The 12,605-nt window shown below is 39.7% G+C and overlaps 1 protein-coding gene across 3 annotated transcripts in view; it reads left to right on the top strand.

Moving 5' to 3' along the window:
* The window catches only part of ATG2B (autophagy related 2B), a 78,934-nt gene that overhangs the window by 42,721 nt on the left and 23,608 nt on the right, over positions 1 to 12,605 (top strand). For all 3 annotated transcript variants that reach the window (XM_004754730.3, XM_013057417.2, XM_004754729.3), the window contains exons 19-31: positions 377 to 534; positions 884 to 1,056; positions 1,618 to 1,768; positions 2,964 to 3,163; positions 3,316 to 3,396; positions 4,574 to 4,680; positions 4,843 to 4,935; positions 5,764 to 5,834; positions 6,240 to 6,316; positions 6,759 to 6,929; positions 8,456 to 8,597; positions 10,207 to 10,409; positions 11,467 to 11,693. In XM_004754730.3, coding sequence (XP_004754787.1) covers positions 377 to 534; positions 884 to 1,056; positions 1,618 to 1,768; positions 2,964 to 3,163; positions 3,316 to 3,396; positions 4,574 to 4,680; positions 4,843 to 4,935; positions 5,764 to 5,834; positions 6,240 to 6,316; positions 6,759 to 6,929; positions 8,456 to 8,597; positions 10,207 to 10,409; positions 11,467 to 11,693 — 1,854 coding nt within the window. The remainder of the gene's footprint in view (positions 1 to 376; positions 535 to 883; positions 1,057 to 1,617; positions 1,769 to 2,963; positions 3,164 to 3,315; positions 3,397 to 4,573; positions 4,681 to 4,842; positions 4,936 to 5,763; positions 5,835 to 6,239; positions 6,317 to 6,758; positions 6,930 to 8,455; positions 8,598 to 10,206; positions 10,410 to 11,466; positions 11,694 to 12,605) is intronic.

Raw genomic sequence — 12,605 nt, 5'->3', positions numbered from 1 at the left:
TACTTCTTTGTAGGATCTAATTTCTATTTCCCATTTAGAAAAATTATTGTTCATATGACTTCTCTTCTTTTTTTTTTTTTTTTTAAACTTTTTAAATTATTTATTTATTTGTGGGGTCGGGGTGGAGAGGGAGAGAGAGATCACACATAGGCAGAGAGGCAGGCATAGACGGGGAAGCAGGCTCCCCGCCGAGCAGAGAGCCCGATGTGGGGCTCCATCCCAGGACCCTGGGATTATGACATGGGCCAAAGGCAGAGGCTTATTAACCCACTGAGCCACCCAGGTGCCCCGTTCATGTGACTTCTTAAAGACATGTTCTTGAGTTTAATTTGAGCTGAACTATGAGTTAGTATTTTTCAACTTTTGTCTTCCATAGGATCTTTAATGACTTGCTGCTCTGGGAACCAACAGCTCCTTCACCAGTGGAGACATTTGAAAATATTTCCTATGGTATTGGTCTTTCTGTAGCCAGTCAGCTGATTAATACCTTCAACAAAGATAGTTTTAGTCCATTTAAATCCACAGTGCACTACGGTAATATATTTTAAATTTGTTCTGACTTAAAATGCCGGGTTTATTAATAAAGCAGTAACCTTTTCAAATGATAGATTTTAAAATGTTTCTTGTAACTCTATTTTATATCTTTTAGTGATTTACAGTATTTCTCCTCTTCTATCTACATACTGTGAATATTATAAATTAAATGTTATCTTTATAGTGATAGTATGTACCTTGTTTAAAGTAGAAAAATACAGAAAGTACATTTTTATTGTCCTGTAGATTCTTGGTGAAAAACGGTTGTAAAATAGGTATTTTGGGGATGATACTCCAGTTGCTATTTTATCTCCATAGGCTATATCACTGTGACATTTATTTCTCACAGATGAGGAGAGTGGATCTGAGGAGGAGACGCTGCAGTATTTTTCTACTGTCGATCCCAACTATCGTTCTCGTAGGAAAAAAAAGCTAGATTCTCAGAACAAGAACTCACAGAGTTTTCTCTCAGTGCTTCTGAGTATTAACCATGGACTAATGGCAGTGTTTACAGATGTTAGGGTAAGGATTTGCAAAGGCAAAGTATTGTTTCAGTTATATTTTACTTTAAACGTGCCGTGATTGCACCTGCCATCAGTGAGGTGGTGGGAGGTTGTTTGAGCGCCTGAGGGAGGTCCGGGTTCTGAGGTGCTCTGCCCTGACTGCGGCTTTGAACAGTGAGCTTTTTCACTGTGGATTGCAAGACAAACCTTGGCGTGGCCTTTTTTTGCAAACATGCTGGTTCTGCTGCTGAGGTGATCACTAGTAATTTACCTGTTAGAGAGAGTGGTGAAGTCGGGGATTCACTCTGCACGGGGGACCCCGCACAGCATTTCGTGCCACCACGTTGCATGGCTTGGGATTCAGACTGCTCTGCTACCGTGTGGGAGAATCCTCTAGGCTGAATCAGGAAGGGGCAACCCAACGGGCATTCTGACTTTTCTGTGTTTAAATAATGACTGGTGGGTGTCAAACGCAAATAATGAATCATGGAACACTATATTAAAGACTAATGATGTATACTGACTAGCAACATAATGAAAAAAATTAATGACTTCTGTGTTTTTCCGATCTTTTTATTAGCAAGATAATGGAGAGCTGTTGGAGAATAAGCATGGCGAGTTCTGGTTAGAGTTCAACAGTGGTTCGTTGTTCTGTGTGACCAAGTATGAGGGCTGTGATGACAAGCACTACATTTGCCTTCATTCCAGCAGTCTTAGTCTCTACCACAAAGGTAGGACACATGTTGAATGTGTGTTCTGTTCACCCCTGTTCAGACCCGTTTATATTTTGTTTAATAAATTTTTTTTTAAAGATTTTAGTCATTCATTAAAGAGAGAGAACACAGGTGGGGGGAGGGACGGAGGGAGAAGGAGAAGCAGACTCCCCACTGAGCAGGGAGCCCCACATGGGGCCCATTCCCAGGATTCTGGGATCGAGACCTGAGCTGAAGGGAGACACGTAACCATCTGTACCACCCATGTGCCCTCTAGTAAAGAAAATCTGTTGAGAACAGAATTCTCATATTAGAGATTATTTTCTGTGGAGTGTTCTGATTCCACTGGCAAAGTAATACTTACCATAAATTATATGTTGACTTTTTTTTATGGGTAACAACTTTATTGAGGTACAGTAGTTCATGTAGCATACAATTCACCCATTTAAATTATCTATTTCACTGGATTTTAGTATTTCACAGAGTTGTTGTAACCATCACACGATCAACTTTAGAACCTTCCCATTGCCCCCCAAAAGAGGCTGTGCACCCTTTAGTTGTAACCTTCCATGGCTCTTCAACACCCTACCCCCCAGCACAAAATAACTTCTACTTGGCCTCATGGATTGTGTATTCTGGGTGTTTATGGACTCACATACTATATGGTCTTTTGTGACTGGCTCCTTTAATATGGCATGACATTTTCAAGGTTCATCCAATTGTAATTCCTTTTATTTCTTTTACTGACAAATTCTATTCCATCTTATGGATGTGCCGTATCTTATTATCCACTGATGAGTTGATGGGACTTTACATTCCTTACTCGCTCTCTTTAGCGGCATTTTCTTTTGGTAACAAAAAGAATTTACCATCTTTTGACCACATTCCCTGTTACGCTGTGAATAGAAGATACAAATTCTTTTTTTTCTATTCAAAGTAGAGAAAATACTTTGCACCATCTTAACCTTTATCAGATTTAAAAAATTTGATTCTCCTAGCATTTCATAATTTTTTTTTTTTAAGTAGGGTACTATCAGTCATACCAACATTAGCAGAGAGGTACCGATTATTAATGTGTAGCTGGTGCTTGGTCATTTTTACCTCCAGGATTATATTCAGTGGAAGCATATGGATTTTTGTTTTGAGTTGTGAAAGTCTGTGAACTAATGTCTGGTTATCATTTTGTTTTATTGTCACCTTGTTGTTGATGTAGGTGTGGTGGATGGAGTGATTCTCCCTACAGAAACACGACTGCCCAGTTCAACCCGCCCACACTGGTTGGAACCTACTATTTATTCCTCTGAGGAAGATGGCCTCAGTAGAACTTCTACAGATGGCGTTGCAGGAGACACTTTGAATATGCTTTCTGTTGCAGTTAAAATACTATCTGATAAGTCAGAGTCCAATACAAAGGTTTGTGTTTTGTACTTTTATACCATTAAAGACTTGCTGTTCATTTGATTACTAGCTAAAAGTGTTTGCATGAAAGACAACATATTTATTAGAAAAACTTTTTAAGTTTGAATAAGAGGATTATGTAGGTGATCAGTGTAACTTTTTTATAGGAATTTCTCATTGCTGTGGGGCTGAAAGGAGCCACACTGCAGCACAGGATGCTTCCTTCCGGGCTCAGCTGGCATGAGCAGGTAAGACTTGTTACGCGCATACCAGTGTGCTCTTTACTTGATGCTGACATGTAATGCACACTGCAGAGATGCAAATCCCAGATGATCAGTGTGCACTGAATTATCATGGAAGTAAATACTCCATATAACCACCTCTTAGGTTAGGAAATAGAACATTATCACCACTCCAGAATGAAATTGATTTTTTAACTTCAAGTTTTGACCCTAAACATCTCAAAGGCAGACCTATCTTTTAAGTCATTTAAGGGAAGAGACTCTCTGTCCCAGACCCTCTAGGGCACCTGGCATAGGGGAGCGACCAATGATGTGTTGATTTGTCCTCACTCCTTAAAGTGTCATTACTCCCTAGGCCAATAACGTGCTTCGAGGCATTTATAAGGATTTCTGTAATTAATTTACAGTGTTTGATTAATGAAATACATTTGGCTCTTTTCTATTAAGAATGAAAATTAGTGCACTGTGATTATTGTTCATTTTCCTTAGAAAGAGGAACTTTTTCTTTGTGCTAGAAAATAGTAAAATATTTTTATACCTGCAGGTTTTCAGAGTGCTTTCATAAAAGTACTTGGGAAACCTGAGGAGATCTAGATCTCTGTAGCAAGGGTAGAGAGGTAGTTGGTGTGAACACTGACCTCAGTTGTAAGGAGGAGATTTAGTCTAACCTCATTTAGATAGAAATACGGGAGAGTAGATGTTGGTAAGACAGTCTGGTTTTCAGACTGAACTAGGTATAATTTAAGGAAAAAAAGCTTTTCCCAAAAGTGGGTTACATAGAAAACCAGATGGAGTGTAAGCAATCTTCAGCAAAGTTTTATTTATTTTTTTCAGGAATTGTCCCAAGCAAAATAATGTGCAAGCATATTATACATACTTTAGTTTGTATAATGATTTTGTTATGAATTGTATCTTTGACAAGATATAATTTTCTCAAGACTTTGTAGCATTGCAGTTGTCGGATGGGGCTCGCTCTTCATTTCAAACTCAGGAGTGGTTTTGCAAATACTTTTTAAAATGAATTGCTTCAAAATGATGATTTTTTTCCTTTTAGCATTAAATTCTGCCACCCCCCCCCAAATGGTTGCTTTTTCTGTGAGATATTTTACATTGGTATTAAGGCTATCCTATCAAACCTTTTTTCCCTTCTAAAGCAGGGCATTTTATATTTTTGTTTTTGTAGATTTTATACTTCTTGAACATTGCTGATGAACCTGTTCTGGGATATAATCCTCCAACTTCGTTTACAACTTTCCATGTGCATCTCTGGGGCTGTGCCCTTGATTATAGGTCAGTTCGCAAATGGAACAAAGTAAAGCTTTATTCAAAATATGTGCCAAGTTTTGAAAAAAATATGTAATTCAGATTGTAGAATTAAGGTTCAAAATGTTCTTTTAAGGGAATTTTTGTTGTTGCAGCAAACTGATGTTATTTGTTTCTTTTTGGTATTAGACCTCTTCACTTGCCGATCCGATCTCTTCTCACTGTGGAAACCTTCAGTGTTTCGAGTAGTGTTGCCTTGGACAAATCCTCGTCTACTCTCAGGTGCCTGCGCAAACTTGACTGGCTCCCAAATGCAGCTCTTCCAAACGTGCTATCTGGTGTTGAGCTAACTTCTTTGACTGACGCCCTAGCCTTTTGTAAAAATCAGCATTCTTTTGCTCATAGTCATGTCCCTGTATCCAGGTTTTCAATTTTTCATTTTCCAACGATTCATCCTATCTCTTCTGCTTATCACTGTTTCTTATTTTTAGAGATGAAATGGATTCTTGAGATGGTTTACTTTTAAAAACAAATCTAAACTTCCTACACTACTTGATAGCACTTTATTTTCACAATTTAGATCTTCTGAATGTGGGTACTATTAAAAAATGCTGAAAATGTAAAATTAATTGGAGCAGATGATTCAGTCTCTCTTTTTTTTGGATCCATTTGGATTTTATTTTTGTGAGTGGTGTGAAGTATATATGTAATTTTTTTAAAATTAATTTTTTCAGTGTTCTGAGATTTCATTGTTTATGCACCACCCCCAGTGCTCCATGCAATATGTGCCCTCCTTAATACCCACCACCAGGCTCACCCAACCTCCCACCCCCCATTCCCTCCAAAACCCTCAGTTTGTTTCTCAGAGTCCACAGTCTCTCATGGTTCGTTTCCCCTCCAGTTCGATTCAGTCTCATTCTTAACACCATTTAAATATTCCCAGCACTCAGAAATAATGAGTTTTAAAGAAATGTTAGACGCCACTTTTAAGAAACTACATGGGACTTTGATAACTTGTATATCAGAAGAATGATACAACAAAGTATGTCATGATCACGCATCATGTATTCAGAGTTAATTATTTGGATGTTTTAAATATTGTTTCCTCAGAATAATCTTGGATGAAGCTGCTTTGCATTTGTCTGACAAGTGTAATACTGTTACTATAAATCTGAATAGAGGTAAGAGGTGAAAACATTTGAGATAGATAAATGTTCTTTAGTTTTCATATGTGAATATTTTAGAGCATTTGAACTCTGGAATAATGCTATTGAACTAAGGATCTTATAAAATATCAGTTGAAGTTGTACTGTCCTTAGAATATCAGTTAAATTTATCAGATTACATGTACTGTATTTAATGGAAGATTTGTTTTGTTCCTAAGTAAAATAAAGGGAATTATAGGACTTTTAAGGATGAAACTATATTTCCATTGAATTCTAAATATTTGTACCACTAATTGCCATGAATTTTCAAGAGATGCTAGTTTTTTTTTTTTTTTAAAGATGCTAGTTTTATTACGTTTTGGTTGGATACCCATTTTTTGAAGGCTTTACTCAGATATTTTGTTAACTTAAAAATTTTAGATTATGTTCGTGTGATGGATATGGGGCTTTTGGAATTAACCATAACTGCAGTGAAATCTGATTCCGATGGAGAACAAGTAAGTTATTAAAATAAATGGAAATTTTTACTTCTATTTTTTTTTATAGGAGAGACTAAAGAATTGAATTTACTGTAAAATTATTTTGGTCGGGGCGCCTGGGTGGCTCAGTTGGTTAAGTGTCGGCTCAGGTCATGATCCCAGGGTCCTGGGAGAGAGTCCCACATGAGGCTCCCTGCTTTGCAGGAAGCCTGCTTCTCACTCTGCCTCTCTCCATCTCTCATGAGTAAATAAATAAAATTAAAAAAAAAACCCACACACACATATATATATATAAAATTATTTTGGTCAAAAATAAAATATTTTCAAATTAGGATATAGTTATAAATATACATTTCCTGTGGCAAGGAAAATTCTATTTTATGTAATGTAAGCCTAGGCAAAAGAAGAACTTTCTACTCTTGTTTGAAAAAACCTGTTCATTTATTTTATGTCTGTCCAGACTGAGCCACGCTTTGAGCTACACTGTTCCAGTGACATTGTGCATATCAGAACGTGCTCGGACTCTTGTGCTGCACTCATGAATCTCATTCAGTACATTGCAAGCTACGGGGACTTACATGTGGCCAACAAGGTGGAGATGAAGCCTGGAGCCCCTCAGAGAAAGATGAAGGTATAGGCAGCAACGTGATTCATTAGAACTAACTCACCCTGGACACCTTGCAGTCACATGCGTGACGTGTATGCATCAGCGAGGTCTTTATGACAGTCCTGAGGTAGAAAGGAAACTGAAAAATCACCCATCTGTTCTTTCCCTTCAGAGTGAGGGGTCTGGAAAGATGACTCCATAGGCCTTTTTGGAAAACCATTCTACCGTTTGGTATTCCTTGTTTTAGAACATTAATATTCTCAGCCAACAGAATCCTATCTTCCAGACTTGAATTATTTTCATCTCCCCACCAGGAGGAAAGAAAACCTGTAGCGCACAAGCGCTTGTTCTATGGCAGTCGTATGTAAAACTGCTTATGAGAGGATAGATACAAGTGCTAGTAGTATTACCGGAAGATTTACGTAATCTTTTGCTGGTTACATATGATTCTCTTCGGTTTTCAATGTATTTTCTCGTTTGTGATTTCCTTGAATTCGGTGTGATAAAGGTTGAAGATTATCATCTGTTTCACAGATGAATAAGTTAAAACCCAGAGAATTAGGCCATTTGCCCAAATTAAGTAGCAGAAATAGCAACAAAACTCAGATACTTTTATTTATGGGTCAGGGCTTTCTTATGTCCCCAAGTATCGCCTCTCTGTCCTCTCTTATGCATAGATTGAACAAAGTCTGGTTGGTTTAGCGTTTTTAACCTTTTTGGTGCTTTTTCATTCTTTCTCATGGCCTGCTCTGTGAACGGGATTCTCAGTCTCGTAGATAGTGGAGCCTCTAGTAAGGGTCTGACTGGCCTTGCATTGTCTTTTGTTCAGATGCTCCTACACTTCGTCCAAGTTCTGCTTCGGGTTTTGACCCCTTGCTCTTGCCATCTTCTCATTGATAAGAAGGCAGTTCATGACACTCCCTCTCTGCTGTTTATTTTCTTTTTAAAGACATTCCCCAGTTTATTGAAAGTTGTTTTAAATTATCCCTTTCAAATTGGATCTTTCATTTTAGAGTCATACTCCCATTTAAAAAGCCTGGTCTGGATTTAATGAACCCACAGTTCACTAACGAAAATGTTTAAGCACCCGTGCTGGAGTTGAACCCTCTGAGTCCCCACGCGGTAGATTTCCCCCGCTGTCTATGCCCCTCCTTACCCTTCACGTCCGTCCTCCAGCGGCTTTGTGTCCATGGGGTGAGAGTTGGGGAAGCCCCCAGATTGGAGCACTCTGCAGAAGGAGACTGCTTCCCCCCAGGCCTCACTACACTGTTCTTAGCTTCTCTGGCTAATATGCACTCTCTCCACCACCCTGGCTCTCAGTGCTGGCTTTGAGATGATGGCACATTCATTTCTGTTTGCCAGTAGTTGTTGGGGTGATGATGAGGCCACGCACTTAGAATGCAGCCGCTGCCCGGCAGAAGGTGGAACGATGGCTGTTCCTGCTTCTGGTGTCTTAGTAAAATGCCGTGTGTTTCTAGGACAACACCATGCTGAGTAGTTTGCTCCTTAGAGCATTTTCCGTTATTTTTAATTAGGTGTTTTGGCTGTAGGTAGATTCCAGTGGCCGCTCTTCCTCACGAGGTCCAGTACTTCCTGAAGCAGACCAGCAGATGTTACGCGATTTGATGAGTGATGCCATGGAGGAGGTTGACCTGCAGCAGGCCGCCGCGTCTGCGCAAGCCCAGGCGAACGGTAGGACTGGCTGGCCTTCCTCCCCGGGAGTCCTGGGGCCTCACTTGAGGCTTATGCTATTTGTATGCTTACAAGTTCTGCAGTAAGTCACCCATTAAGGAAAAAATAAGTCTGCGTTTTGGTGGATACTCAGGCTTGAGTTGATCCAGCATCCAGGCCACACACAAACACTGGCCCAGGGTGCTGTGGGGGCCCAGATTAAATGAAAGTCCAAGCTTATCTTTTCTGTTAGCTTCGAGTTTCGTAACACAGATCGGCACTAAGCCAGACTGATGTTCTTACTTAGAGTGATGAGGACATGACGTGAGAAAGGGCTTCGACGTGTGTCACGTCCTCATCTACTAGTTGGAAGGGACTGAAATTGTCTCATGAGATTTCAGTGAAAGTGAGAGGAATTGGCTTAATTTTTAAAAGAGTGGCTGGGGTTTAGGTATGTGGAGGGGAGAGAGAAGGTAGTCTTGGCAAGGTCATGAATGTTGACAGAGGCACAGAAGCATGCAGAGAAGCCTTAATTATCTTGCAGCTCAGGCTCCCTTCTTATTGGAAAAAATTGGCCAGAATATTTTTTTTTCTAATTGGATGAATGTAGTCATTTCTGTATGTTCTGAAATCTTAGTTTTTTAAAAAAAAATTATCTCATGGTATTATAAAAGTTTAGGGTTAAATTGTTGATTTTATTCTAATTTAGCATAAATTAGAACTCAGGAAACACAAGAACTTACAGCTTCCTATGTATTACATTGTATTAGCAGCTAACCTACTTAGGTGGGAAAGAATGTTTCACGAATATTTACTGAGCAGCTTCAATATTCAGGTGCACTGGGCACTTATAAAGGATGAGTATGTCCAAGGTGCTGCCGCAGAAAAATTTAAAATCGGGCCTGTGAGCCTGTGGAAGCTAAAACATTACTTTATTCATCTTCATGTTCCCAGTCCATATCACAGTGGTTGGAATGACTAATGGAATGGAGAAAGAATTAGTGGATCTAATATGTATTAAAAATGCATAAAAATGTATGTTCACGTTACAGATTTTGGCACGCATGCAGTCTTTTGTGAACCACGTTGACAGCTACCTACGAGCACGTGGCCCGTTCGGGTCTCCAGTGCCCCAGAGAGTAGCCTCTTTATTGTAGGGCACTGCTCCCGGGCCAAAGACCCTCTTAGCCACTGTTTCCCCCCACCCGTCTCTCTCTAAGCAGAGATTTCCTATAGTTTTAGGGGAGGCACTGCCAGATGTAACTGGTTGTTCCGGAAGTTTACAGATCCCCACTCACAGGACAGAGTTGTCAGTGTGCAGTTCTGGCTTAAACAAAACTCCAGTCCACACTAACAAGCTGCTGCCCATTTCAGAGCTTCTCTAATGTGAAATAACTAAGAGGAACCTCACTATGACTTTATGAGACCATCATTTACTGTTCTCTTAGAGAACTTCAAACTTACTGTCAGTCTTTTTATTGGTAATGGGAAGGTTATTGTAAGAAATAAGTGAGGTATTACAGGTGAAAACATTTCAACGTAGTGTGTATCTCACACGTGGTTAAAATGTGTACTAAGCGTTACTGTTCAAAATGTACCAAAATTGAGTGTTGTATTCTTTTTTACCTAGGTGTTTTGGATGAAAAATCTCAAACTCAGGAGCCATGCTGTTCAGACCTCTTCCTGTTTCCAGATGAGAGTGGGAACGTGTCGCAGGAGCCTGGCCCCCCTTACACCTCCTTCACACACCACTCGGTTAGTGATGCCATGGCACGTGTGCCCACGGAGAATGACGACTTTTGCATCATTTTTGCACCAAGAGCAAACGTTCAGGTAATAAATGGATGCTATAATTGAGGCCTTAAGGTAGTGTTACAAGTTGAAATGACCAAAGGGTACTTGAGAAAGAGTCTTCAGATTTTTTTTATATCTCTTGGCAGTTCACAGCGACTTCATTCTGTGATTTATTATTGAGGCTTTGCAAATGTTTGCTATACTATTTCTGTGACCCATCACTCTAAAACTCAGAGAAGAATGCTCAATATTTGCAAAATTAAAAACGATTTTTTTTTTTAGATTTTATTTAAATTCAAGTTAACATATAGTGTATTATTAGTTTCAGGGCAAAATTTTCTACGTAGATTATCAAACTACAGATGTTGTGCATAGTTAAGATAGCTCCTCAGGGCAAGGAAATGGCAAAAGGAGTGCTAACCAGAGTTGCTAGTCCAAGAACTGGGAAAGGTAAGACATGGTGTGTGAAGGCTGATGGGTGTTTGATAAGTGTAATTGCCATGTGAGAGTCCTGCTTGCATTTAAAAGTATGGCCTGGATGTAAGAATGCACAGCTCACTAGATCAGTTAAGTGCTGGAGTTGAACTTCATGAAATCGCCATTTAGCACATACACATACTAAACTGCTCAGTAGTGACTTGGTGAATGTATTTGTTTTACTGCATCCTGGGAAATTAAGAAAAATAAAAGCAGTCAAACTCAGGATGATTTCATTATTAGGATCATGGTAATTTGGTCCATATGTTGAAGTATGACAAGTTTGGAATGTAGTCTTGACTTTGAATTAAACAATAAACACACACACCAGACACACACTCACATCCACACACACCTACTAAATCTGTGCCTTTTTATTATCAAATGGTAAAAGCTAGATTGAAGACTATGAAGGACTCCTTGTGGAATGATTTATATAGAAAGTCCATTTGATGCTGAATAATGCGGACCATCCAGTGTGATGATTAATATCACCACTTGCCCGTTTCATATATTGATACTGTTGTTAGGAAGAATTCAGAATCAAGAAATCTTGATCTGCAGCATAATCGGTGGTTTCTACTGAGACCAGACCATGTGTGTTCCCTGTTTATTTTAGGAGAAGGAGGAAGAGCCAGTTGTAAAAGTGATGGTCGATGATGCAATTGTAATAAGAGAGAATTACTTTAGTCAGCCCGCTAAGAAGACGGACACGAGCAAAGCCCCATTGCACTTTCCCATCCCTATCGTCCGCTATGTTGTTAAAGAAGTCTCTCTTGTTTGGCATCTTTATGGAGGAAAGGATTTTGGAACAGTCCCTCCTACTTCTCCAGCTAAAAGTTACATGTAAGTTGATTTCTACATAAGTTTTTGTTGTTTTTTTTTGTTTGTTTATTTTGATTTGTTTTGCTTTTTTTTTTTTTTTTTACAGACCATTATAGTCTTTTCCTAGAAAAAGAATTTGTCATTTTTTAAAAAAGATTTTTTTTTTAAAGATTTTATTTATTTATTTGACAGACAGAGATCACAAGTAGGCAGAGAAGCAGGCAGAGAGAGAGGAGGAAGTAGGCTCCCTGCTGAGGAACCCCCCCCCCCCCCCCCCCCCCAATGCAGGGCTCCATCCCAGGACTCTGGGATCACGACCCGAGCCGAAGGCAGAGGCTTTAACCCACTGAGCCAGCCAGGTGCCCCTAAAAAAGATTTTATTTATTTGAGAGAGAGAGTGAGCACGTGTGAGAGAGCGCACGGTTGGAGTGAGGGGCAGAATGAGAAGCAGACTCCCCCACGCTGGGCAGGGAGGCAGATAATGTGGGGCTTGATCCTGGGACTCCGGGATTGTGACCTGAGCTAAAGACAGACGCTTAACTGACTGAGCCATCCAGGCCCCCTAGGATTTGTCATTTTAAGAATAATTAATAAAGTAGTATTGAAAACTACATTATTTAAATGTTAGTCTTTTAATATTAAAACTTTTCATTTGTAAACTTAGTTGCATTGTTTGTATATTTACTAAAATATGGTGACTTAAGTGATTTCCGTTCAGCAAAATTTTGGGGGTACCTGCCATGTGTTGGAGCCTGTATTAGAGGCACATTCACTAAAATGAATAAGACCCAGGGCACTTAGGTGGCTCAGTGGGTTAAGTGTCTGTCTTCAGCTCAGGCTATGGTCCCAGGGTCCTGGTATCAAGTCCCACATCAGGCTCCTTGCTCAGTGGGGAGCTTGCTTCTGCCTCTCCTCTGCCCCTCCTTCTCTCCA

Source organism: Mustela putorius, unplaced genomic scaffold, assembly GCF_011764305.1.
Source record: "Mustela putorius furo isolate JIRA1106 unplaced genomic scaffold, ASM1176430v1.1 tig00000129_pilon_pilon_pilon, whole genome shotgun sequence".
NCBI lineage: Eukaryota > Metazoa > Chordata > Mammalia > Carnivora > Mustelidae > Mustela > Mustela putorius.
Note: the sequence above shows the minus strand (reverse complement) of the source record. Positions and strands in the feature narration are given on the sequence as shown.